We start from the raw sequence: 27,333 nt of genomic DNA on the forward strand, positions 1-27,333 counted from the left end.
CAGGCGGAGTCTGGAACTGGTGCACCGTTACTTCTGCTGGGTTTTCTTGGGAAAGTAGGGCACAGATCTGGTCCAGACTCAAGGATAGAATGGGGGTGAGGGGGGCGGATAGACCCTCCCCTTCAGTGAGAACAACGGTGGAGTAAAGAGCAGAGGTGGGACCATCTATCACAGGCCTGAAGCTTATACAATGTTGAGGCCGGTTTTCAGGAAAGGGGACCTACGTCATGAACACAGCATTGGATACAGGGCTTTGAAAGGAGCCTGATCAAGTGAGGGGTGCTGATGGTTAAGCTCCAGCAGCCTCAGGGCGCATCTGCCTCTTCCTCGCTTTCACAGAGAAGTGAGAAGCTTGAAGGCCCAGGAGCAGAGCTGAGAGGGGGAGCCACCCTCAGGGGCACCCATGCAGCCGTGCACGCACACATACACGAGGTGCCTCAGTGCAGGAGGACTCTCACTGGCCCGTTCCATCCCCTCTTTTGTGTGGGAACCTGTGAGCCTGGGGAGGTAACTGAGGACACAGGGCCCCAGCAGAGCCCGCCTCTCCTGGAGTCCCCAGAGGCACTTAGAGGAGCAGTCTTGCCATCACTCAGAGACAACCAGATAACAACTCCCGGCTCTGGACTCCAAGGGCAGCCTCCTCGGGTCGGAGGGGGTCGGGTGGGCCCAGGATCAGGGCCGGGCCACAGGCAGAACCCTGAGCAGGTCAGAGGCTGTTCACTCCCTGCTCCCACGCCCAAGAAAGGCCAGGAGAGCTCCTGCCCCCTTGGTTTCTCACCCGATTGGGTAGTTGATCTTGTGAAGTGAAAGGCCGGTTCTGGCCACTTCCTGGAAAAGCCCTGGCTCATCAGCTGCTGTGTTTTTCTGTGCAAAGAACCCCCCTGCTCTCCTATTCACTCCTGGTTCGGTAGGAAGGCCTGAGGTCTCCCCTCGGGACTCAGTGGCTCCTCAAGATGTCACAGGGTGTGTGTGACACATGGCCAAAGTGGCTCCAGGAGCGAAATATGAGAAAGGCTAACCTCTGAGCCCCACCCTGAGGGCTTGCTGGGATCCCAGTCGGGAGGGAAATGGGGGGATGGGCACCAAGTTGTAGGAAAAAGGGAGCAAGACCTGCAGAACTGGTGCTTTTCTCTCCCTACATCAGCAAAATGGGTTTTATAAGGGGGGGGGGGGGGAGAGGGAGGAGGGAGGGAGAATAGCCAAGCATAATGAGCTAGTTTCTTTTTAAAAAAATTATTGATTGATTGCAAAAGAGAGAGAGAGAGAGAGAGAGAGAGAGAGAGAGAGAGAGAGAGAGAGAGGGGAAAAACATCGATTTGCTGTTTCATTTATTTATGCATTCCTCTGGTTGCCTATTGTATATTCCCTGACTGGGATCAAACCTGCAACCCAGGCATATCAGAACAACTACCCTCCAACCAACTGAGCCACCCGGCCAGGGCACATGGACCAGTTTCTCCATTAAGGAGCCCTTGGCATTACTGACAAGTTTATGGAGGATTCAGGCTGGGGTTGATATCCATGGGCTCTCACCTGGAGGGCGGGGGCACAGCAGTGAGCTTCCGGTATGTCCTCAGGACAGAGGCCCCTCTTGCCCCTTGCCCCTTACTGAGCTACCAGGTGCCCTGTCTCTGAGCCCCTTTCTTGGCAGGCTGGGTTGTGATACCCCCTCGGCCTGATCTTCATGCCAATCTCTGGTCCAGAATCTCTCCCCTGACTTTCTGACTTTGGCCCCAAGTCCTCCTTCACCGGTTGAACTCCTGACCTTCTGGGCTCCTGAGAATCTGGCTACACCTGAAATTCCAGGTTTAGGATATCATGTCCAGTGCTGGGCTCTCTGTTGGAGCTGGGTTCCCGCCTCCAGTCCAGAGGGTTGAGTAAGAGCCGGCCTGACCTGGTGGGTCTGTGTCTGCGATTTCTAGGAGACGGAGCAGCACTGCAAGTCCTCGCTCAGCTCTATTCACCAGTGGGAAGTGAGTCTGTAGGTTGCTCTCACTGACTGGCTCGACCCAGGGGGACCCGTGCGAGGCTGAAAATGTACCTGTTGATGGTCTTCCCTCCCTTCTTCTTGTATCCAGGTGAGTGGGGGCTGGGTCTGAACTCCTGGGAAAAGCTTATGGGCAGGAGGAGGTGGCAGCAGGAGGAGGTGGCTGCCAGGGGGAGAAGTGGCCCAGAAGGTGTCCTGCTGAGAAGTGGACCCCATTTCTAAGTAATTCCTCCAAGCCATGAGCCTGTGCGGTTCATCCACTCAACTCACCACCAGTGTTTCAGTGGCTACAGTTGCCAATGAAGAAATATGCAGCCTGGCTTTCACACTGAGCCCAGCAGAAGGCATACTTCCTAACCACCCCTCAGGCTGATAATTCAAGATGGACAGATAGATGGGGCCCATCAGTCAAAGCAGAGGAGCTCTGGCTGCTCAGGGGAGCTGGCGATACTTGCTCCTGGACCTTCGTGACTGTGTTAGAAACAAGGGAGGCTTTGGGAAAGAAGTGAAGGTGGAAGGTGCTTGAAGGAAGGAAAGCAGGGAGGTTGCCAGACAGGGAGGGGGAGGGGAGGTGATTCTAGGTCTTTGAGGTGGAAGGAAGTAGCAGAAGTTGCTGAGGGACTGGAAAAATCAAGAGGAGGTAGCTTGGTAGGGTGAAGAGGAAAGGGGGGGCTGAGATAAGGACAGAGGGTTGAAGTGCACTTGAAGTTGATGAATACCACCGGTTTGATTAAGAATTAAGGGGATTGTCTTGAAATGTTGGAAGGCCTCAGGGCTTGGCCTTTGGGCTTCCTCTCTCTCTGGAGTCACTCCCTTGTTGATCTCATCTCCTCTCTTCGCTTTAAATGGTATCTGTATACAGATGACTCCCAATTCTGTATCCCTAGTCCCTTCCTAGATTCCAGAATCTTCTACCCAATTGCCCATTGAACAACTCCACTCAGATGTTGACATTTCAAATGTGACCTGACCACTCCTTCCCCCTTCAACTCCTTTCTGTCCCGCCTTTGCGTTGGGAAACTCCATCCTTCTAGGTCAGTGATGGCGAACCTTTTGAGCTCGGCTTGTCAGCATTTTGAAAAACCCTAACTTAACTCTGGTGCTGTGTCACATATAGAAATTTTTTGATATTTGCAACCACAGTAAAACAATGATTTATATTTTTGATATTTATTTTATATATTTACTTGCCATTAAACAAAGAAAAATCAACCAAAAAAATGAGTTCGCGTGTCACCTCTGACACGCGTGTCATAGGTTCGCCATCACTGTCCTAGGTGCTCAGGCAAAACCTGGGCATCCATCTCCTCTTACATCCCATAATGACCCTTTGACAATGTTAGCCACATCCTGTCTCTCCTCTAGTCAAAACCTTCCAGTGACCTCCCATCCCACTCGGAGTAAAAATCCAGCTCCTTACTTGAATTCCTTCCTTGACCCATCTGAGTTCTTCCATCTCATTGCTGTGGGCTCTTCTCTATTCTTTTCCCCCTGGTTCAACCACTTCATCCACACTGGCCTCTTAGATGTTCTTTGAACATGGTAGGCACACTCCTGCCTCAGGGCCTTTGCACTGCTATTCTCTTGAGCCACAGGTTCCAGTCCCTCACATCTTTGCTTCTCACAGAGGCCTTCATTGATGACCTTAATTACAATAACAATTCCTTTGCATCATTTTTTCCCATTGTCTGTCTACTCCCTTCCCCCACCGTGATTGAATATAAGCTTCAGGAGGACAGGGATTTTTGCACCTACAAACATACCAAGTACGGATTAGAAAAATAGTTGAGCCCTAACCGGTTTGGCTCAGTGGATAGAGCCTCGGCCTGGGGACTGAAGGGTCCCAGGTTCGACTCCGGTCAAAGGGCATGTACCTTGATTGCGGGCACACCCCCAGTAGGGGGTGTGCAGGAGGCAGCTGATTGATGTTTCTAACTCTCTCTATCCCTCTCACTTCCTCTTTGTAAAAAATCAATAAAATGTATTAAAAAAAGAAAAATAGTTGAATGAGTGAATGTATCTAATGGCAATGAAGCGATATGACTGCTGAAACCACCCCACCCCCAGATCAAATCTTTCTACTTTCATAGAACTGAACTATTGAGACTCTTAACATTCATTAGAGAGGACATACATTGCTCATGGGTATGTAAAATGGTGCAGCCACTTTGGAAAACAATTTGACATTCTTGAAAATGCTAAACATACGGTTACCATTTGACCCAGCAATTCCACTCGTGGGTAAATACCCAAGAGAATTGAAAATATATGTCCATGTGAAAAGTTGGATGCAAATGTTCATGGCAACATTATCCCCAAATAGCCCCAAAGTGGGAACAACTCACATGTGCATCAACTGATGCATAAATAAATATAATGTGGTCTGTCCATACGATGGATTGGCATAAGGATAGACAAAGGGATCAATGGGTCAGCAAGGAAAATCTATAAGTAACTCACATATTTACTTTTTGACAAAGAAACCAAAGCAATTCAAAGGAGAACATGGGATCAGTGTGATATGGATTCCATGGTTGGCATCACTGCTGTGGTCAATGTCAAAGGCCCTGCAGCGGGTGCTTTGCTGTGGAACCACTAGACCCACTAGGAGCAGCCTCTGCACAGCCAGGTGAGCGGGTGCAGCAGCTGGACCTCCTGAGGCCATCAGCACAGGTCAGGAGCAATCACACTCCTCCTGTGGTGAGACCAGTTTAACACTGAGATGTTGCAAAAGGACAAAGATTTAGGGGCCACAGGGAGCGGGAGGGAGTGAATTATAGGAGATAATTATTGCTCAGAGTCAGTACTTTTGTTTCCTTGAGCTCTGCAGTTGTGCCATTAGGTGATTTTTGAGGTGGCTCTGAGCCAATGGAACTTGGAAGGACAAAGGTCTGTGTTGTGGAAGGTGAATTCCTTCCTTGACTCTGTCCCACTCATCAGGCCTTGGACTTGTTGGAGCTGCTCACAGTGCAGGTGGCTGCCGCCCGACCCTCGGGGTGGTGGTGGGGGAGGTGACAGATATATGGATTTGTGTTTTCCAGACTCATCGTATATCATCTCGGGACCAAAAGAAGTGAGAGGCGGGGAGTGGCACTCATTGTCTGTGCAATGTCACTATGACCCCGGGTGGGAGACCTACAGGAAGTGGTGGTGTCGTGGGCGTGACTGGATTAGCTGTGAGATCCTCGTTATAACCAATGGATCAGAGATGGTGAAGAAGAACCGTGTGTCCATCAGGGACCATCCGAGAAGCCTCATGTTCACTGTGATCATGAAGGAGCTCAGGCGAGAAGACACAGACACTTACTGGTGTGGGATTGAGAGAACTGGATCTGACTATGGGGTCCCTGTTAAAGTGACCATTGACCCAGGTAAGAGGACATGCATGTGTGGCTGTGTCCTTTCAGGGCCTGCTCTGCCCTGGTCCCTGAGGTCCCTGTCCAGTGACTGAACTCACTCAGATGAACTGCCACAGAGGGGGGTTGGTCCTGAGGTCTCATGGAATCCCGGCTGCTCACTTAGGTTGGGAGGCTCAGGGTTTCTCTTAGATGCTCTTGGGGCTCCCAGGACCTCCCCAGGATGGATCGAGCCTTTCTGGGCACATTTTTTTCTCTGCACAGCTCATTGCCTGAGTCTATTGCCATAGAGACCACGTGATGGCCCCAGTTTTAGCTCATGGGCTGAAGGAAGCCTCTTCTGTGGGAACCAATTTCTGCCAAGGCTTCCCTGGCACCTCTGGTGCCCTGGTGTCCCTGCTCTTCCTGGAGGTTGGGGCCCGGGCTCATAGCTGTTGTTCCCACCCCTTGTTCCATATCTGGTCTCAGGGGGAAGGAGGCCCAGCACAGTTGGGGGCTGTGGGTCACTCCCGAGGTCTGGAAAGGCTTCCACAGCCCAACAGTTGCATTCTGGGCGCCTGACATCCCACCATGAGCCATGGGTGCATCTGGGCTTAGAGTCATTCTCTTCCTAACACCTTCTAGAATAGACACTCCTGGGAACATCTGGGTGTGAACAAGTGTGTCTGTTGGGCTCTGCTTCTGCCGACCCTCGGACAGCCAGCACCAGCTCACAGGGCACTCATGGCCGGGAGGGGACACAGTCATAGCGTCCCCACCACACCTGGAACCCGGGAGGCCTGTGGTAGCTGCCAAGTGCAGCACGTTCCTTGTCTCATGGGATCTCGAGAATGATCCTGAGCAGGAACTACCCCATCATAGAAACTTAAAAACGTGTCCAAAGGAAAGGCTCTTCCTGAGCATCGTGATTTTGCTCGGGGCTGGCCCTGACCTTAGAAGTCATAGCTCTTGGGTATGTTAGTTACCTGGCACGTCCCCATTCTGCTCTGGTCCTTGCTGGATAAGTAAGATGGGGGAGGTACTGGCGGAGGCCCTGCCATAAACAGCGGAAGTGTTTAAAGTTTAGCTGAACTCCAGCTGCCATTGCCCTGAGGCAATCCTGGGCCCCCTGAGCCTTCCCGGGCCTGTGTGATGACCCCTTGGACCTGTGCCCAGGTCTCCTACGGCCAAAGAGATGAGTGGCCCAGCTGTAGGCCCCTTCCCGTGGCCCTGCCCCAGGCTCTGCAGGCCAGGGCAGCCCACATCCTCCCTGGCTCTGAGCTACGTGCAGGGCTGCGGGTGGGTTAGCAGGAGAGTGGAATGTAATCTGTTCTGTATGACAAGCAGCAACTACAGTGCCGACCCCCACCCCCACCATCGCCTCCACTGCCAACGCGTTCACAGACACCCCAGAAGACTCCTCAGGCTTCCTGAATGTGACCAGCCTCCATCCTGATGGCAGGTAAGTCAGCTTGGATGCTGCTGTTCCCTGTGCCCACTGGTCCCAAACTTCTCCCGTGTGGGGACCCTTTGTAGTCCCACGTCCCAGCCAGGATGCCAGGGGCCCTTCCTCTTGCTCTCAGGCCGCACAGTGTCCTTGGTGAGCCCCCACCCCCATCCTGCGTCCTGGAGCTCAGTGCAGTTCGGAGGTTTGTTGGTTCAGTCACGCATCCATCCCACTTCCACTGAGTTAAATTCTGCTTGGCCGGCACTGTGTTGAGCTCAGGTCACACAGATATAAAGCGTCCCATGCGGAGCTGAGAGTGTGGGAGATGGAGGAGCCGGCAGTCAGGGCAGAAGGCACGGCTAAAGTGTGTGGGCACAGGGTCATGGGGCCACAGTGCCCCCTGGTCCAAATTCTGGGAGAACAGGAAGGGCCTGGGGAAGTCCTGTTTCTGTTATGAATTCCTTGTTACTGTTATGGTAACAGCGGGGATCCTGACAATTCCTGGAGTCTCTAGACCACCTGGGAGCTCACAGAGGACTTTCTTGCCTGGTTTCCCCTTTGTGTGGGTCTGTGTCCCAATCTCTTCTTCTTATTATAATAACCCCAGTCATTTCCTTTCCAGAAGAGCAAGCGAGGGCGAGAAGAGTAAGAAATGAGGAGAGCGGGTGGGGGTGAGGGGAGACAGTGGAAGCCAATGTCAGCCTTGGCCATTTTCTTGGAATGAAATGGGGCTGTTATGGGACTCTGAGCACAGGAGGGAGATGCTGAACTTTGATTAAAAGCATTCCCTGGCTGCTGTGCTGATGATGAACTGTAGTGTGTGTGTGTGTGTGTGTGTGTGTGTATGTTGGAGGATGTATGAGTTTCCTGTGGCTGCCATAACGAAATAGCACAAACTGGGTGGCTTAACACAAGACAAGTTTATTCTCTTACAGCCCAGGAGGTCCATGATCTGAAATCAAGGTTTCGAAAGGGTTGGCTTCTTGGAGCTCAAGTGTGTGGGCCGATGGCAATGACCTTAAGCCCATTTCGGGTGCCCAGACACTTCAGTGAAATTCCTGTGGTTGCTAAGGAGGCACTGAGCTGACGTGGGGGTAGAACCTGTCCCATGCCTCTGTCTTGGCTGTTGGTGGCCAGCAATCCTTGGCGTTCCTTGGCCTGTGGCTGAATCACTCCAGTCTCTGCCCCTGTTGTCACATGGTCTCCATGACCGTGTCCCTGTTGCCCCAATTTTCCTTTTATAAGGACACTAGTCATTGGGTTAGGCCCACCCTAATCCAGTACGACATCATCTTGATCACATCTGCAAAGCTCTTATTTCCAAATAGGTCATCTTCCCAGGTTCGGAGTGACATGAATTGTGGGCTGGGGGACACTATGCAACCAGGGCAGAGGACCAGTGAGGAAGCAGGGAGACCTTGCCGGTGCCTGTTGTCATACAACTTCTCTTAGGCTTCTAGACCCATTGAAACTCCCTTGTGGAGCCCTCCTCTCCTTTAAAAACAACAGCCATTTTTGAGGGCACCCAGGAGTGGGGTTCCCAGGCTGGAAACTGCGAGTCAAAAGGTGTGTGGCCCCGTCTGCTACCGGGTGGCTGGGATAAGGCCCAGAGGCAGGAGGTGAGCCAGGGCTCACCGGTGTCTTTTGTTGTTTCCAGTGGCGACTCCCTGAAGCTCTGCATCTCCCTGCCCCTCTTCATTGTTCTGTTGCTGCTTGTCTTGGCGGTAGTCTCACTGTTGGTGTGGAGAGTGGTGAAGCGACAGAAGGAAGGTGAGAGGACCTGGCTGGGCTGGGCTGGGCTGGGCTGGGCTGGGTGGAAGTGTGTGGGCCGATGTCAACAGGGTTGGCTCCTTGGAGCTCAAGTGTGTGGACCAATGGCAATGACCTCATGCCCATGTCAGGTGCGCAGACACTTCAGTGAAATTCCTATGGTTGCCAAGGAGGTACTGAGCTGACATGGGGGTAGGGAGAAACACACACACACACACACACACACACACACACACTCACGTGAATGTGCACACACCTGCATGAGCACACACACATGTATGCAACACAACACATTGCACGTGCACACACAGATAACACATACATGTGTAAACACAGATGATATGTATGCACACACGTGTGCATGCATATGCGTCACACACAGAATCCTCTGGGTTTTATTATAAAGGTTGGTTGAGATTCCTACTTTTGCTCCTCCTCCACCCCAGCCATTCACTCATAAGCCAGCATCATCCAACGGGATCTGGCTCCAAGCAAACCCTCCTCCTGTCTGGCTCCACTTCCACGTCCTCACATAATGGCACCGCCCCTTCTCAGAGCCCACTGGGACCTGCAATCTCTCATGGGGTCCTCTCCAGCCCGCTCCCTCCCCCCAGCCTGGGGGATCTTATAATCTGGGAGGAGGGAGCCTAGCTCTGTTCATCACGTTTTCTCCCAAGTGCATTGTCCATGACTCATGTTGTATGTACTTTCTGTGCTTCTCAGTATCTAGAGTTCTGAAACTAAAAATCTGGCGGGAAAACGTCTTGTTTCGTTGTTGTCTCTAAAGCTGGGAGGCCAGGGGAGGGCCAAAGGACAGACAGAAATGGGAACCAGCGAACACCTGAAAGCTGGTCTATCTGCTGCTGACCCAGCTTGGCACCCCTGGGTCTCCACAGATGACTTTTACTGATGGGCACCCGTGTGTCAGGCACAGCCAGGCGCCGGCCATGCGAGGAAGGGCAGGCTCAGCCGCCCAGCAGCCCACAGCCCACCTGAAGTCTAACCGGAATTCGGTGGGACCGTCTGATGTATGAGACGGACAGACATCAAGTGCAGTGAGAGCTGGGGAGAGGGGATCAGACAGCCGGGTGGCTGGGAAGGTCGGTGTGAATGACGGATGAGGTAGAGCTCCCGGTAGCATTCCAGGCAGAGCTTCTGGTTGACATTACAGGATGGCCCTGGGATGGCAGTGAGGGAAACAATCCCAGGACGCTGATGGCTGGCTGGGCCCCCCAGTCAGTTGATGTCACAGTTCTGTGATGAGGGGAACAGATGAGCTGAGGTCCCCTTATTTTTCAAGTCCAGAAATGGAAGCCCAGAGAGGTGAATGCCCCATGTCACAGACTGTGTCATCTGAAGAGTCAGAATTAGAACCAGGTCTCCCTTCTGGAGCCTCATTCACCTCTTTTCTTTTCTTTTTCTCTCCCCCAGACCTGGGGACCCTCCCAGTCCCAGGATGAGCTTTCTAATTCTGGTTGTTTTTGTCTTTTAGCTGCTGGGATACCCCCAGAGCAGGTAAGAGAGCCCCTGAGGTCAGACTGGATATACCAGACAGCACTTTCCCCCTCTTTTCTTATTTTCCATCTCTCAGGGGCCCTGAGGTTCAAATGTATCAGACAGACCATGTGCCCAAGTGTCCAGATCCTCCCAGCTGCAAGGCCTGGATGACCGGAGGGGGTTCTGGAAACAGCCAGGAGGGAGGGAGCAGGTGTGGGAGACTGAGAGGTGGAAGCTACAGGGGAAGCTGGGAGAGGGTGGGGCAGAGCAGCAGAGGGGCTGGCGTCCTTCTGCGGAAGAGGAACCTGGGCTTCCTCTCACAGGTGCTCCAGCCCCCGGAGGACAATGTCTGCTATGCCAACCTGCCCTGGAAGCAGACAGGAGCCTCGCTCAGCTCCTTCAGTAAAAGGGCCCCCACACAGCCCTCCTCCTCTGCCCAGGACGACCAGGGGGAAGTGGAGTACATCACCATGGTGGGTACTTGCTGGGGCTGCTGTGGGCCTTGGATTCATCGTCCCTGCTTTGAGGATGGACTTTCTCTTGCCCCTGTGGGCACAGAGGAGGGTGGGTGCCTGGCACAATCGCAGCCATTGAAAGACTTGCCTCTGAGCTCCCCAAGGTGCTTGGCCTTCGGAAGTGTCTCCATATCAGGTCTCCACATGGGGGACTGGGAGCCTGGTCAATGGAGACCCAGACAGGCCCAGTGACCTGGGAGCACACGCAGAACGTGCTGCCCTGGCATGGAGTTGAGGGAGAGTCTCCTGCTGTGGCTGGAGCTCAGGGTGCCCTGCAGGGAGGAGGGAGGCGGGGCTGGAGGGCCTGGGAGTAGACTTCAGAGTTCCCGAGGGGCGTGTCCCCCAGCCTCAGGGAGGCCTTCTCATCCATGAGCACCCCTGCCCCTCAGCTTCCCTGACCTGCGTGCATCTCTGTTACAGGCCTCCTTTCTGGGTTCGGACGTTTTCTATGAGGCTCTGTCTCTGGACACCTTGGATCAGGACTCAATCTACAGCAACACACAGGACCTCATCACCCCCCTTCCCAGCAGGAGCCAGGAGCAGCTCATCCCATTCAGTGCCATCAGGAAGCCTTAGCTGTGCAAAGGACCCCCTGTCCGACCCCACATGCGGCCTGTCAGCACGTTCCTGCCTCGTCTGCTTTCTGCTCCCAGTCCTCTCATCACCCCCAGCCCGGAACTGGGCTCCAAGCCTGGTCTCAGGGGGCTTCTGGGAGATAGAAAGGGGTCTCCCCACTTCCCTTCCTTTCCCTCATAGTTTGGGAAGAGGCTGGGGCTATGGTCTGGGGTAGCTGAGGGAGGAATAATGATGATCATGACAATAATAGTAATGAACCTTTATTGCTGCCATGTGTGGTGGGCTGAATATGGTTCTATGTGTGCTAATCTCCAGAACCCGTGAGCATTAGCTTCTATGGCCAGAGGGGCTGGGCAGATGTAATTAAATGAAGGATTTGGAGATGCGGAGATTATTCTGCATTATCCTGGCAGGCCCTAAATAGAACCACAAGGCTCCTTATAAGAGGGAGGCAAGAAGGTCACAAGAGAAGGGGCTGTGACGACGGAAGCAGAGGTTGAGATGACGCGGCCAGGAGCCAAGGAAAGCTGTAGCCTCTAGAAGCTGGAAAAGTCAAGGACTGGGTGCGTCAGAAGGAACCAGTCTCGTGGAGACCCCGACTCCAGAACTGTAGGAGAATAAATGTATGTTGTTTACATGAAGCCACTAATTGATGCGGCAACATTGGAAACGAACACCCTATTGTGGCAGGCGCTCCCTCCTAAGTGCTCTCCCTACAGTAACTCATTCAATCCTCACAGCAGCCCTACCAGGGCACCTTCATTACTTCCCTGTTCTACAGTCCAGAGAGGTTCAGTGACTTACCGAGTTTTTTCACCAGCAAGTGGATGAGTTGGAATTTGAACTCGGGCATTTTGCCTCCAGAGTCTGGGCCACCACCCTGCACTGTGGATCTAGGGAGGATAGTGTGTGTGTGTGTGTGTGTGTGTGTGTGTGTGTGTGTGTGTGTGTGCAGGCACGTGCATTCACACACAGATAGTTAGTAAATATTTACAAGCTCCGGACTGACCATGCTTCTTCTGGAGTCCCGGTAGCCCTCTCTCCAGAGCATGTCCTGAATCCTGTCCAGTCCCATTGTCTCCATGGTGACCAGCCTCGTCCAAGATGCCATCCATCCCCTGGCTGGAGTCCCTCTTTCCATCTGTGTCCATTCTCCCAGCAGCCAGACCTGCTCACTCCCTGCTTATCACCCTCGGGCGGCTTCTTCCGCAGCCTATGAGGCCACCGGGACCCCATGGTCCCTGCCTGCGCCTATGACCCTGTCTCTGCCAACCTTCCTGCCCCTCACTGTCCTTCATCCCCAGGGGCCTTCCTGCTGTCCTTCTTACAGGATAAGGCTTGTTCCTATCTCAGGGCGTTGGCAGGTGCCTGCCCTTCTTTCCAGAACCCTCATTTTGCAGCTGGATGAATAGTTAGCTACAGCTCATCATCACATCTCAGCTCAAATGTCCCCTCTCTGAGCGGCCTTCCCTGACCACCCTAGCGGGCGAAGTCCCCACGACGCCTCCGATTTTTCTGTCACGTTGCCCTGCTTCGCTTCCTTTAGAGCATGTACTGCTTCATGAATTTTATTTGTTTGTTTGTTGATCCTCACCCGAGGACATATATTTTTCCATTGATTTTCTTAGAGGTAGTGGAAGAGAGGGGGAGACACACACACAGAGAAATGAAATAAGAGGAGGGAGCAGACGTTGGCATCTCAGGGAATAGGAACCACTTGCTAGGGGGACTCTGGAGCTCCACTTCTTTCAACAATTACACCATTATCTCCCCTGGGAGGATGGACCCCGCTGGGAAGGGCATTGCCCGCGTGCTCTGCACATGAGCAGAGGAGCTGCACCCCCATCCTCCCCTGTGGGCTCCAGGGAGGCTTCTCTGGCGGAGCGGGAGGTGGAGACAGGAGCAGGCCGGGGTAAATTTAGAGCCACTTCAAGTGTCCGTTCAACACTTCCCCCCTTGGGTGCTCACCTCTGGCTGTTTACCTCCAGCCAAGCTGGGTTTCCTGCCCTGAACATGGAGGAAGTCAGAGCCCTTCCCCAGAGCAGCTTGTAAGAGGAAACATCAGCACACCAACAGCCATGCGTTCCAGGAACTTTCTCACGAAAGGGCCCAGGGACTCCACAGGAGAGGGGAGAGCGCAGAGGGGGAGGCCTGCAGAGCGTGGAAAATGACATTGGGGGTTGGTCTGAGTCACCATCCTTTATTGCTCAATGCTGTCCAGGAGGACCAGCCAGCGCCACCCCCATGCCAGCTGCCTGCCCTGGGATCTGGGCAGGACCCACAAGCCAGCGATCACCAGTGATGTGACCTGCACTTCATCCATTTATCTGAAAGTCTCCTGGCTTTCCAGCAGGAGGAAAACAAGCTGCCGGAGACATTCCACAGGGAGGGATGCAGACATTCCACAGGGAGGGATGGAGACATTCCACAGGGAGGGAAGCCGCTCACTCTTCTGGGCTTTCACCATATAGCGATTCTCTTCTGGCAAGTGTCTAGACTATTTTACGTAACATCTGGCTGCTCTGTCAAAACATGAAATGATTCTTCCTCCTCCATAATGGTAATGTCTGGGGAGGCAGAAGGGGGGAGTGTGTGGGACGGGGTATGTGGGGGGAGTTCTGGGAAGCTGGAAGGTTCCATCTCTGTGTCTTGGTAGTGGTTGCCCAGAGGTGCTCACTTTGTGATAATCCATCAGGGTGCACCTGTATGATTTGAGCTTTTCTTGTGGTTGCTATACTTCAATAAAAGGTTTATTTTAAAACTGTTCTTCCTAGCAACTAAGGTTGGAGGGGAGCCTACATCCCATGGTCACTGCATCCTAACGAGACAGCAGGAATTACTACACAGCAAACTTAAAAAATAAGACAAATACGTTGATACCCTGCCCCTTTACAAATGAATTTTTTAAGTGGATGACAATAAAAAAGTCATGCACAATAATGAAATAATATCAGTTAGAGGTAGTCAGCGTTATCATAGAAATAAAAACTTTCTACCCACACATGTCACTCTGTTGAGACCCCAGAAGGTTTAAAGCCAGCTTCTTCTCTCAAGAGGCTCACACCCAAGCTCAAAACACCAGGCATTTATTAGCAGTTTGCTGATCTTTCCCAATTTGTTGATCAGTAAGCCCAAAGGAAGTGAAAGTTCTCATGGGCCACATCCCGCATTTCATGTGTGAGTAACTGAGGTGGGAACGACCTTACTTGATCAACAACTTGAAAACTGTGACCTCCGAATCATAACCTTTAAAAAGGAATATTTCTATCTTTATAAGGTGGCTTAAGCTTAGACCCATGTATCTAGTCACCAGGTTGCTTTTGTAATTGATTGGTAATTATGTTCCTTTGCTTGCATAGACTGTCTATAGAGGCTAGACTCACAACCTCAAAAAACACAGATTTGATAACAGTTTACTTCAAACTGTAATGGTTTTAAAACTTTCAGACGGGGCAGTTGTGATAAATCCTTCTCTTCTATACCCCACGGGTTCAGAGGCCTGGAGGGAGAAGTCACATGGACTGTTCAAGTCTACAGACCTGCTCCTTCCAATGACCGATATTCCTTTATTTGTGTCAGAAGTAGCCAGCATGACACAGGGCTGTGTGTCTGAAACTTCAATGTGTATATTTGTTTCCTAAGGATCCTGTTAAATTACAGATGCAGATGCAGCAGATCCGGGAGGAGACTGAGGTTTCACCTCTCTAACAAGCTCTCAGGCGATGCTAATGCTGCTGCTCTATGGACCACACTTGTACAGAGAAAACATATGAGACCCAGCATCAAAATTCCTGGCTTTTAGTATCAGCTCTGCCACTTCCTACCTTGTTTCCTTGGATAGTCACTTTGGCTCTCTGGACTTCAGTTTCCTCAAATATAAACTGTGCAATAAGGGAAGAGGATGAGTCGTATTATTTCAGAGCTTGCGTCATGGAATTTTCAGAAGGGTATTTTGATCTTTAAAAATCTCCAAGTACAGGACAATGCACAGCCTCTCTGGGACTGACAAATAAAGTGATATCAGCAAAGTAGAAACTATAAGGATGGAATGAGGAGTCATGAGGACCCACAGTGACTTCTTGCAGCAAATAGAAGGCTCTGATTCTTTCAAAGCAATGGATGTTGGATGAAAAGTGTTGCCTAGAGCGAGGCTGCCACTTTCCCCAACAATCGCTTCAAGAGTCGACCTACATTACTGAGAACTGAGTTGCATAAGGAACTCGAATGAGGGAAGCCACGGATGAACAAGAACTTCGAAATAAGCAGACAGCTTCAGGATGATATGACTAAGTTAAGGCTGGAGGGCAGGTTTCTGGAGTCACGAGGGAGTCTGGTTTGAAAACAACAGGTTTTTTTTTCTTTCCTGCTGCAGATCACTTCTGTGTCTAATTTTAACCAAGTTGGAAGTGAAAGTTCTCATGGGCCACATGACAGGTCTTTGACCACAACTATAGGACCTAATGGTGCCTGGGTGGGAAGACAAACAGCCTCCCCAGCGGTTACACGGGAGTTCAGATGGATGAGAGGCAGGAGGGGGTGAATGAGAAAGGGACGCCGGTGATTTAAATGAATGAACGAAGCTCCTGGCGATCTGAACCTCTGGCGGCGGCCCCTCCCCCAAAGCACACGCATCTCTGTTTTGAGCAGTAAACAGGATCCAACAGAAAGCGTTCCCTAGGCTCACGGATAGGGGCGAGTTTCTTTTTAAGTCCCTAAGCCAAGTCAGGGGAACAGAGAGAACTCCTGGTGAGGGCGTCAGCGTTGGGACGGGGGCGGGGGGCCTGGAGGGGAGTCTTACCTTATGCAGGACATGCTCATGGAAGTCAGGGCCAGCTCCCCCCTGGTAGGAGTTGAGTCTCTGCAGGTCCATGTCCGGCTTGGCCGCCGATCCCGCTCTCCCGCGTTCTGCGTCAGAGCTTCCAAAAGCTGGGTCCGGGCTCCAGGCTCAGCTGGGCGCTGCAGGCTCTGGTCTAAGTCCCATGGGTGGGGACGGGTCGGGCCCATCCCGGTTCAGCACTGGACAGCTCCCGCGGCACCGAGGAGGGTACCTGGAGCACAGGTCTGAGACCTTGGCCTTTCAGTACGGCGATGCCGCCCTTGTGTGCCCGGGACCAGCGTTCTGACACCTGGTTGGTCTGTCTTGTGACTCCAGGATGCGGGGAGGGACGCCAGCTTTCAGTCTAGCCAGCGGCCCGTGCTATCTCATTCAGCTATGGGATCTCCGGAGGCTCAGCGACCCGGGCTGCATTCGCAGGGCATTACGGTCCCGGAGCTCACCGTTCCTGATTCTCAGTGAACGAGCGTCCCCGTCACACCACGCAGCTCAGCTCTCCCCAGGATTTGCAGAGGCGAAGTCCTGAGACTCTGGCGCCGCTCCTCTGTTCTCCCTGGACATTTGGGACCACTTCCCTCATCTCAGCGGGCCCGTACTGTGTCCAGGGAGAGGCCAAGGGCTAAAAACGGAACTTCGACCTACCAGTGCCCTAGGACCGCAATGCTAGGATTAGACTGTTTTTATTTTTTTCAATATTTTTAATTGATTTCAGAGAGGAAGGTAGAGGGAGAGAGATATAGACATATCAGTGATGAGAGAGAATCATTGATCGGCTGCCTTCTACACACCCCCTATTGGGGATAGAGCCAGCTACCTGGCATGTGCCCTGACAGGGAATCAAACCATGACCTCCTGGTTCATAGGTCGACACTCAACCATTGAGCAACACCGGCCGGGCTTCATTGCACTGTTTTTAAACTTTCAAGCCATGACTTTGCCTTCTTGTTGCATTGGGAGGTGCCCCTGAACAATCTGTATCGATATATTCCCTTGCTTTCCAGCTTCTGGTTGTGTGTCATCAATGGGGAGCCCCATAGGATATGTGGGGAGCAGGAGGAGGGCAGTGTGGGGGGAGGGTTACTGGGCTTTGCTGCGTTCCTCCACTGATGGTCACAGCTCCTGCCCGCCAACCCCCTGCACACAGCCCTCTTGGTCCCTGGGTCTGTGATGGTTCCCTCCTCTCACCTCTCTTAGGCTGGGGAGTGGGGTGGGGGATGGAAGCCCTATAAGGACCCCAAAACACTGCACCATCCCTCCTGGTTTCCCAGCACCCTGCCTGCACCTTGGTCAATAGTCTGTTTATTAAACCTCCTGGATTGATCCAACGCGAGTGACCACCTGCTTCCTGCTGGGACCCTGACAGAGGCAAACTGGGGCCCCAGAGGCAGGGAATAACTACTGTGAATCCCACAGTGACCGAGAAGGAGCCAGAGATGAACTTGCCCTGGTCGAACTGGACCAGCAGAGATGTCTTCCCACGCCACTGTCACCCACCAGGATGGTCTGAAGGGAGCAACAGAGAGGCGGGAGCTGCAGTGTGAAGTAGGTTTCTGAGATGGTGTTGTGGCTGGGACAGTGGGCTCCTTGTAAACACACACACACATGTGTGCACACACACACACAAACCCACACATAGACACATTCACACAGATGCACACAGATGCACACATGGACAGAGGGTAGGCACATACACAGAGACACACTCTTACACACAGGTACAGTCTTGCCGTCACACTCAGAGAACCAGATAATAACTCCCTGCTCTGGACTCCAAGGGCAGCCTCCTCGGGTCGGTGGGGGCAGGAGGCCTAGGATCAGGGGCCGGGCCACAGGCAGAACCCTCAGCAGCTCAGAGGCTGTTCACTCCCTGCTCCCACGCCCAAGAAAGGCCAGGAAAGCTCCTGCCCCCTTGGTTTCTCAGGGCCGTCATTTTCCCTAGAAACTAACCCCCCCCCCCATTTTCAGAGACCCTGGGCAGAGGATGTGCTTGCAGAGAAGTGGGGTCACAAGGCTGAGCAGGCTCTCACCCGATTGGATAGTTGATCTTGTGAAGCGAAAGGCTGGTTCTGGCCACTTCCTGGAAAAGTCCTGGCTCGTCAGCTGCTGTGTTTTCTGTGCAAAGAACCCCCCTGCTCTCCTATTCACTCCTGGTTCGGTAGGAAGGCCTGAGGTCTCCCCTCGGGACTCAGTGGCTCCTCAAGATGTCACAGGGTGTGTGTGACACATGGCCAAAGTGGCTCCAGGAGGGAAATATGAGAAAGGCTCTATCTTTTCCTAAACTCTGAGCCCCACCCTGAGGGCTTGCTGGGATCCCAAAGGGGGTGGAAGTTGGGGTATGGGCACCGAGTTACAGGAAAAGGGGAGAAAGACCTGCAGAACATGTCTTAAAGGAAGCAACAGTGATAGGTTTTATAAGGGGTGGGGGTGTGAGGAGCGAGGGAAGATGGCCAAGAGCAATAAGCTGGTTTGTTTTTCTTTTAAAAAAATTATTTGTTGATTGCTTTTGAGAGAGAGAGGAGAAACATCGATTTGTTGTTTCATTTATTTATGCATTCCTCTGGTTGCCTATTGTATATTCCCTGACTGGGATCAAACCTGCAACCCAGGCATATCAGAACAACTACCCTCCAACCAACTGAGCCACCCGGCCAGGGCACATGGACCAGTTTCTCCATTAAGGAGCCCTTGGCATTACTGACAAGTTTATGGAGGATTCAGGCTGGGGTTGATATCCATGGGCTCTCACCTGGAGGGCGGGGGCACAGCAGTGAGCTTCCGGTATGTCCTCAGGACAGAGGCCCCTCTTGCCCCTTGCCCCTTACTGAGCTACCAGGTGCCCTGTCTCTGAGCCCCTTTCTTTGCAGGCTGGGTTTTGATACCCCCTTGGCCTTATCTTCATTCCAATCTCTGGTCCAGAATCCTGACCTTCTGGGCTCCTGAGAATCTGACTACACCTGAAATTCCAGGTTTAGGGTATCATGTCCAGTGCTGGGCCCTCTGTTGGGAGCTGGGTTCCCCACCTCCAGTTGAGACGGTTGTGCAAGAGCCAGCCTGTCATGTGTCTGCAATTTCTAGAAGACAGAGCAACACCGCAAGTTCTCTCTTTAGAGAACCATCGTGGCTCTGGGCAGGGAGTATTACTTAAAATCTTATTCACAATAACTATGAAATCTTGCCCATTACATCTACTTCCTCTTTTGGTTCTATTCACGCCTGGGAAGTGGCTGGGGGAGGAAGTGTGAGAGTGACTGTGAGTGAAAGCAGAAGGGCTGGAGGATGAAGGAGTCGAACTTCTAGTTCAGTCTTGCTGAGGGGCTCGACCCAGGGGGACCCGTGGGAGGCTGAAAATGTACCTGCTGCTGCTCTTTCCCCTCCTCTTCTGGGTTCCAGGTAAGTGGGATCTGGGTCTGAACTTGTGGGAAAAGCTTATGGGCAGGAGGAGGTGGCAGCAGGAGGAGGTGGCTGCCAGGGGGAGAAGTGGCCCAGAAGGTGTCCTGGCTGAGAAGTGGACCCCATTTCTAAGTAGTTCCTCCAAGCCATGAGCCTGTGCGGTTCATCCACTCAACTCACCACCAGTGTTTCAGTGGCTACAGTTGCCAACGAAGAAATGTGCAGCCTGGCTTTCACACTGAGCTCAGCAGAAGGCATACCTTCTAACCACCCCGGGGCTGTTAATTCAAGATGGACAGATGGATGGGGCCCATCGGTCACAGCAGAGGATCTCTGGCTGCACAGGGGAGCTGGTAATGCTTGCTCCTGGACCTTCGTGACTGTGTTAGAGGCAAGGGAGGCTTTGGGAAAGAAGTGAAGGTGGAAGGTGCTTGAGGGAAGGAAAGCAGGGAGGTTGCCAGACAGGGAGGGGGAGGGGAGGTGATTCTAGGTCTTTGAGGTGGAAGGAAGTAGCAGAAGTTGCAGAGGGACTGGATAAATCAAGAGGAGGTAGCTTGGTAGGGTGAAGAGGAAAGGAGGGACTGAGACATGGACAGAGGGTTGAAGTGAACTTGAAGTTGCTGGATGCCACTGGTTTGATTAAAAATTAAGGGGGTTGTCTTGAAAATGTTGGAAGGCCTCAGGGCTAGGCCTTTGGGCTTCTTCTCTCTCTGGAGTCACTCCCTTGTTGATCACATCTCCTCTCTTGGCTTTAAATGCTATCTCTATACGGATGACTCCCAATTCTGTATTTCTAGTCCCTGGACAACTTCCTAGATTCCAGAATCTTCTACCCAATTTCCCACTGAACAACTCCACTCATATATTGACATTTCAAATGTGACCTAACTACTCCTTCCCCCTTGAATTCCTTTCTGTCCCACCTTTGTGTTGGGAACCTCCATCCTTCTAGGTGCTCAGGCAAAACCTGGGCATCCATCTCCTCTCACATCCCATAATGACCCTTTGACAATGTAAGCCACATCCTGTCTCTCCTCTAGTCAAAACCTTCCTATGACCTCCCATCCCACTCGGAGTAAAAATCCAGCTCCTTACTGAGCTACCAGGTGCTCACCATCTGGGTTCTTCCATGTCATTGCTGTGGGCTCTTCTCTATTCTGCTCCCCCTGGTTCAACCCATTTCAACTACAATGAACTTTTAGATGCTCTTTGAACATGCTAGGCACACTCCTGCCTCAGGGCCTTTGCACTGCTATTCTCTTGAGCCACAGGTTCCAGTCCTCACAACTTTCAAGTCTTTGCTTCTCACAGAGGCCTTCATTGATGACCCTAATTACAATAACAATTTTTTTGGCATCATTTTTCTCCCGTTTGTCTCCTCCCTTCCCCGACCTTGATTGAATATAAGCTTCAGGAGGGCAGGGATTTTTTGTACCTACAACCATACCAGGTACAGATTAGACAAATAGTATGAGTTAAATGAGTGAATGTATCTAATGGAAGCCATATGATTGTTGTAACCATCCCACCCTCAGACCAAATCTTTCTACTTTCATAGAACTGAACTATTGAAACTCTTAACATTCATTAGAGAGGACATACATTGCTCATGGGTATGTAAAATAGCTCAGCCACTTTGGAAAAACAATTTGACATTCTTGAAAATGCTAAACGTGTGGTTATCATTTGACCCAGAAATTCCACTCCTGGGTACATACCCAAGATAATTGAAAATATATGTCCATGTAAAAAGTTGGATGCAAATGTTCATGGCAACATTATCTCTAATAACCCAAAAGTGGGAACAACTCACATGTGCATCAACTGATGCATAAATAAAATATAAATGGTCTGTTCATATGATGGAATTTTTTCAAGCACTCTTCTTTCTTTTTAAAAAAATATACTTTTTATTGATTTTGGAGGGGAAGGGAGAGGGAGAGAGAAATAGAAACATCAATGATGAGAAAGAAACATTGATCGGCTGCCTCCTACACGCCTCCTACTGGAAATCAAGCTCAAAACTGGGCATGTGCCATGACCTGGATTGAACCATGACCTTCTGGGTCATAGGTTGATGCTCAACCATTGAGCCACACCGGGCAGGCAAAGACTCATTAAGAAAAATGAAAATACTACATATCGAAACTTAGGCAACATAGCCAAAACTGTATTCAAAAGTAAATTCTTAGGAAAAAACCTAACAGTTGCCCCAAGAGTTCCACAGAGTTACCCTGTGAACCAGCAATTCCATTCCTAGGTACATAGCTGAGAGAATTGAAAACATATCCAAGCAAAAAAGTGTATATGTACATTCATAGCAGCTGGACCTCCTGAGGCCATCAGCACAGGTCAGGAGCAATCACACTCCTGTGGCAATGAGACCAGTTTAACACTGAGATGTTGCAAAAGGACAAAGATTTATGGGCCACAGGGAATGGGAGGGAGCGAATTATAGGAGATAATTATTGCTCAGAGTCAGTGCTTTTGTTTCCTTGAGCTCAGCAGTTGTGCCGTTAGGTGGTTTTGGAGGTGGCTCTGAGCCAGTGGAACTTTGAAGGACAAAGGTCTGTGTTGTGGAAGGTGAATTCCTTCCTTAACTCTGTCCCACTCATCAGGCCTTGGACTTGCTGGAGCTGCTCACAGTGCAGGTGGCTGTGGCCCTGGTCTCAGGGTGGGGACGTGGGGGTAAGGTGACAGGTACATGGGTTTGTGTTTTCCAGGCTCATCAGTTGACATCACGGGTCCAGAAGCAGTGAGAGGTCTGGAGCGGGGAGTCTTGACCGTGCAGTGTCGCTATGACCCATATTGGGAGACCTACAGGAAGTGGTGGTGTCGAGGGGCTGAATATGAAAGCTGCAAGATCCTTGTTAAAACCAATGGATCAGCGTTTGGGGTGAAGGAGCGTGTGTCCATCAGGGACTATCGGACAAACCGCACATTGACTGTGACCATGAAGGAGCTCAGGAGAGAAGATACAGACACTTACTGGTGTGGGATTAAGAGAGCTGGAACTGACCCTGGGTTCCGTGTTAAAGTGACCATTGACCCAGGTAAGAGGACGTGCATGTGTGGCTGTGTCATTTCAGGGCCTGCTCTGCTCTGGTCCCTGAGGTCCCTGTCCAGTGACTGAACTCACTCAGATGAACTGCCACAGAGGGGGGTTGGTCCTGAGGTCTCATGGAACCCTGGCTGCTCACTTAGGCTGGGAGGTGCAGGGCTTCTCTTAGATGCTCTTGGGGCTCAAGATGGGATCAAGCCTTTCTGGGCACATTTTTTCTCTGCACAGCTCATCACCTGAGTCTATTGCCACGAGACCACAGTGACGGCCCCAGTTTTAACTCATGGGCTGAAGGAAGCCTCTTCTGTGGGAGCCAGAGACCCTGATTCCTGCCAAGGCTTCCCTAGCACCTCTGGTGCCCTGGTGTCCCTGCTCTTCCTGGAGGTTGGGGCCCAGGCTCATAGCCGCTGTCCCACCCCTTGTTCCATATCTGGTCTCAGGGGGAAGGAGGCCCAGCACAGTTGGGGGCTGTGGGTCACTCCCGAGGTCTGGAAAGGCTTCCACAGCCCAACAGTTGCATTCTGGGCGCCTGACATCCCACCATGAGCCATGGGTGCATCTGGGCTTAGAGTCATTCTCTTCCTAACACCTTCTAGAATAGACACTCCTGGGAACATCTGGGTGTGAACAAGTGTGTCTGTTGGGCTCTGCTTCTGCCGACCCTCGGACAGCCAGCACCAGCTCACAGGGCACTCATGGCCGGGAGGGGACACAGTCATAGCGTCCCCACCACACCGGGAACCCGGGAGGCCTGTGGTAGCTGCCAAGTGCAGCACGTTCCTTGTCTCATGGGATCTCGAGAATGATCCTGAGCAGGAACTACCCCATCATAGAAACTTAATAACTTGTCTAAAGCTGAACCCCCGCTGCCCTTGACCTGAGGCAGTCCTGGGCCCCTTCACCCTTCCAGGGCCTGCTGGATGTCCTCTTGGACCTGTGCCCAGACTCGACAGCCTCTGAGGCTCTGAGTCTCCTAGAAGCCAAGGGGACATGAGTGGTCCAGCTGGAGGCCCCATCCCAAGGCTCCCTTCCAGGCCCCACAGGCCAGGGCAGCCCACATTCCTCCCCGGCTCTGAGCTCCGTGCAGGGCTGCGGGTGGGATAGCAGGAGAGTGGAATGTAATCTGTTCTTTATGACAAGCACCAACTACAGTGTTGACCCCTACCTCCGCCATCACCTCCACTGCCAACGCGTTCACAGACACCCCAGGAGAAACCACCGGCTCCCCGACTGTGACCAGCCAGCACTCGGATGGCAGGTAAGTCAGCTTGGATGCTGCTGTTCCTTCTGGCCCACTTGTCCCAGACTTCTCTCACAGACATGGGGCATCCCCTGCGGAGCTCAGAGTGTGGGAGGTGGACGAGCAGGCATTCAGGGCAGAGGGCATGGCCAGGATGTGTGGGCACGGGTGTCATGGGGACCACAAGGCCCCTTGGTCCAAATTCTGGGAGAACAGGAAGGGCCTGGGGAAGTCCTGTTTCCCTAGTTACTGCTATGGCAACAGCAGTGATCCTGATAGGCCCTCGTGTCTCTAGAGCCCCTGGCAGCTCACAGAGGACTTTCCTGTCTGTTACTCTGTTCATGTGTTGACCCTGCCGATGACCACCTCAGGAGGAGGAACAGGAAGTAGACATGCACGTTCCCATTTTACAGAGGAAGAAACTGAGCCGGGCTCATGTTTCCCAGCTCTGCAGCCGCAGAAGCTTTCTGGAAGCTGAGAGGCCTCTTTCGTTTCTCCCCTTCACCCTCCTTGGGCCTCTTCGCTTTGCCTTGAGATCTGCTGTATCTTCTACTGCTGGGCCTTCCCGCAGAGTCCCGAGAGGGCATGGCTAGAGTGTGTGGTCACGAGGTCATGGGGCCACAGTGCCCCCTGGTCCAAATTCTGGGAGAACAGGAAGGGCCTGGGGAAGTCCTGCTTCCCCAGTTACATTAAGGCAACAGCAGTGATCCTGATAAGCCCTCGTGTCTCTAAAGCCCCTGGCAGCTCACAGAGGACTTTCCTGTGTGTTATTCTGTTTGTACGTTGACCCTGCTGATGACCACGCACATTCCCATCCTCAGTCTTCCCACACCAGGGACTCCTTAGTCCCCTCACCCATTAGACCTCTCTTTGGGGAGTTTCTTTCTACCGGACTGCTTTTAACAAGTAACAGCAAGGAGTTTCTCATTTTATGAGTCAAAGCCAGACGTACGTACCAGTTAGGGCTTTTGCTCAGCTTTATGGGTAACTCACTCATTTATTCAACAAGTAGCTATTGAGCCCCCCTTATATCCAGCACCGATTTAGGGAACACAGGGGGATAGGAGATGAACAGAACAATCAAGCTATCTGTCTGCCCTCCAGGCACTTACAATCAAGAGATAATTAATGTACCAAATAGAGTTAATTAAGTAATTAATTGATGAATTTATTTTACAAATCTCTGTAAGTAGTGACGAGTAAGAGATAATCCTTATACTCATCAGCTCAGACTGCCATCACAAAGCAGCGTCAGCTTAAACAAACAGTTGCATTCCGGGCGCCTGACATCCTATCATGAGCCATTGAGGCCTCAAGTTCTGGAGGCCAGAAGTCTCAGTCAGGGTGTCATCAGGGTTGGTTCCTCCCGAGGCCTCTTCTCCTTGTGTCTTCCCATGGTTTCCCCTTTGTGTGTGTCTGTGTCCCAGTCTCTTATTTTTATAAGAACCCCAGGCATTTCCTCCCAGAAGAGGAAGCAAGGGTGAGAAGAGTAAGAAATGAGGAAAGAAAGAGAGAGAGAGAGAGAGAGAGAGAGAGGAATGAAATGGGGCTGTTATGGGACTCTGAGCACAGGAGGGAGATGCTGAACTTTGATTAAAAGCATTCCCTGGCTGCTGTGCTGATGATGAACTGTAGTGTGTGTGTGTGTGTGTGTGTGTGTGTGTGTGTGTGTATGTTGGAGGATGTATGAGTTTCCTGTGGCTGCCATAACGAAATAGCACAAACTGGGTGGCTTAACACAAGACAAGTTTATTCTCCCACAGCCCAGGAGGTCCATGATCTGAAATCAAGGTTTCGAAAGTGTTGGCTTCTTGGAGCTCAAGTGTGTGGGCCGATGGCAATGACCTTAAGCCCATTTCGGGTGCCCAGACACTTCAGTGAAATTCCTGTGGTTGCTAAGGAGGCACTGAGCTGACGTGGGGGTAGAACCTGTCCCATGCCTCTGTCTTGGCTGTTGGTGGCCAGCAATCCTTGGCGTTCCTTGGCCTGTGGCTGAATCACTCCAGTCTCTGCCCCTGTTGTCACATGGTCTCCATGACCGTGTCCCTGTTGCCCCAATTTTCCTTTTATAAGGACACTAGTCATTGGGTTAGGCCCACCCTAATCCAGTACGACATCATCTTGATCACATCTGCAAAGCTCTTATTTCCAAATAGGTCATCTTCCCAGGTTCGGAGTGACATGAATTGTGGGCTGGGGGACACTATGCAACCAGGGCAGAGGACCAGTGAGGAAGCAGGGAGACCTTGCCGGTGCCTGTTGTCATACAACTTCTCTTAGGCTTCTAGACCCATTGAAACTCCCTTGTGGAGCCCTCCTCTCCTTTAAAAACAACAGCCATTTTTGAGGGCACCCAGGAGTGGGGTACCCAGGCTGGAAACTGCGAGTCAAAAGGTGTGTGGCCCCGTCTGCTACCGGGTGGCTGGGATAAGGCCCAGAGGCAGGAGGTGAGCCAGGGCTCACAGGTGTCTTCTGTTGTTTCCAGTGGCGTCTCCCCGAATCTCTTCATCCTCCTGCCCCTCCTCTTTACTCTGTTGCTGCTTCTCTTGGTGGCAGCCTCACTGTTGGTGTGGAGAATGGTGAGGCGACAGAGGAAAGGTGAGAGGACCTGGCTGGGGCTGGGCTGGGTGGAAGTGTGTGGGCAATGGCTAGGATGGTCATCCAGGAGCCATCGGTCCAAGGGATTGCCCATGGGGTTTGGAAGGGGTGTTTTCCCAAAGGCCGCTGGTAGCTGAGCCCAGGAGGCGCTGACATGAGCTGTCTGCCTTGCACACCCCTCCTTGCCCTTCTCGTCTCTCTGACCCACCACTTCCTTCTCTGTTTCCTGGCTTGACTCTTGGTGGCAGAAGCGGCCATGACCGTAGGCCCATTTTGGGAACCCAGACACTTCAGTGAAATTCATATGGTTGCCAAGGAGGTACTGAGCTGACACAGAGGTAGGCAGAAACACACACACATGCAAGAATGTGCACACACATGCACGAACACATATAACACACATGCACACAGAAATTATACATATGCACACACATATGTGCTTGCATATGCGTCACACACAGAGTCCTCTGGGTTTTATTATAAAGGTTGGTTGAGATTCCTACTTTTGCTCCTCCTCTGCCCCAGCCATTCACTCACAAGCCAGCCTCATCCAACAGGGGATTTGGCCCAAACAAACCCTCCTCCTGTCTGGCTCCACTTCCACATCCTCACATAATGGCACCGCCCCTTCTCAGAGCCCACTGGGACCTGCACTCTCTCATGGGGTCCTCTCCAGTCCGCTCCCTCCCCCCAGCCTGGGGGATCTTGTAGTCTGGGAGGAGGGAGCCTGGCTCTGTTCATCACGTTTTCTCCCAAGTGCATTGTCCGTGGCTCATGTTATAAGTACTTTCTGTGCTCCTCAGTATCTAGAGTTTTGAAACTAAAAACCTGACTGTTTTTGTCTTTTAGCTGCTGGGATATCCCCAGAGCAGGTAAGAGAGTCCCTGAGGTCAAACCAGCATTTTCCCTCATTTTCTGTCTCCCAGGGTCCCTGAGGTCCAAAGGTATCAGGCAGACCATGTGCCCAAGTGCCCAGATCCTCCCAGCTGCAAGGCCAGGGTGGATGGAGGGGGTGCTGGAAACAGCCAGAGGAGGGGAGGGCTGGGAGGGGGAAGGCGAAGGAGACAGAGAAGTGGGGGCTGA

General features: G+C 52.1%; 3 protein-coding genes across 7 annotated transcripts in view; 2 read left to right on the top strand and 1 right to left on the bottom strand.

The window, feature by feature from the left end:
- Positions 1 to 16,180, bottom strand: part of RAB37 (RAB37, member RAS oncogene family) — a 31,061-nt gene extending 14,881 nt beyond the window's left edge. Inside the window, exon 1 of one of the 4 annotated variants that reach the window (XM_014531835.1) lies at positions 15,926 to 16,180. In XM_014531835.1, the coding sequence (XP_014387321.1) occupies positions 15,926 to 15,997 (72 nt within the window). In that variant the 5' untranslated portion in view covers positions 15,998 to 16,180. The remainder of the gene's footprint in view (positions 1 to 15,925) is intronic. The other 3 variants (XM_014531836.1, XM_005884306.2, XM_005884307.2) reach the window with 3 other exon arrangements.
- LOC102249313 (CMRF35-like molecule 1) lies at positions 1,423 to 11,855 on the top strand. 2 transcript variants are annotated; one of them, XM_014531834.1, is made up of 7 exons: positions 1,423 to 2,078; positions 5,029 to 5,358; positions 6,667 to 6,784; positions 8,427 to 8,539; positions 10,032 to 10,054; positions 10,360 to 10,509; positions 10,972 to 11,855. In XM_014531834.1, the coding sequence occupies exons 1-7, from the start codon at positions 2,036 to 2,038 to the stop codon at positions 11,125 to 11,127; spliced, it is 933 nt and encodes a 310-aa protein (XP_014387320.1). In that variant the 5' UTR covers positions 1,423 to 2,035; the 3' UTR covers positions 11,128 to 11,855. The 2 variants fall into 2 exon arrangements, with proteins under 2 accessions (XP_014387320.1, XP_014387319.1); XM_014531833.1 differs by lacking the exon at positions 10,972 to 11,855 and having other exon boundaries at positions 6,670 to 6,784; positions 10,360 to 10,964.
- Positions 16,181 to 19,097: 2,917 nt separating the features above from the next.
- LOC102238972 (CMRF35-like molecule 1) lies at positions 19,098 to 27,223 on the top strand. Its single transcript, XM_014531838.1, has 5 exons — positions 19,098 to 19,351; positions 22,075 to 22,404; positions 23,553 to 23,670; positions 26,138 to 26,250; positions 27,100 to 27,223. Exons 1-5 carry the CDS (start codon positions 19,309 to 19,311, stop codon positions 27,183 to 27,185), a joined length of 690 nt encoding a protein of 229 aa, XP_014387324.1. The 5' UTR covers positions 19,098 to 19,308; the 3' UTR covers positions 27,186 to 27,223.
- The last annotated feature ends 110 nt before the right edge of the window (positions 27,224 to 27,333 follow it).

This window comes from Myotis brandtii, unplaced genomic scaffold, assembly GCF_000412655.1.
Source record: "Myotis brandtii unplaced genomic scaffold, ASM41265v1 scaffold825, whole genome shotgun sequence".
NCBI classification, from domain to species: domain Eukaryota; kingdom Metazoa; phylum Chordata; class Mammalia; order Chiroptera; family Vespertilionidae; genus Myotis; species Myotis brandtii.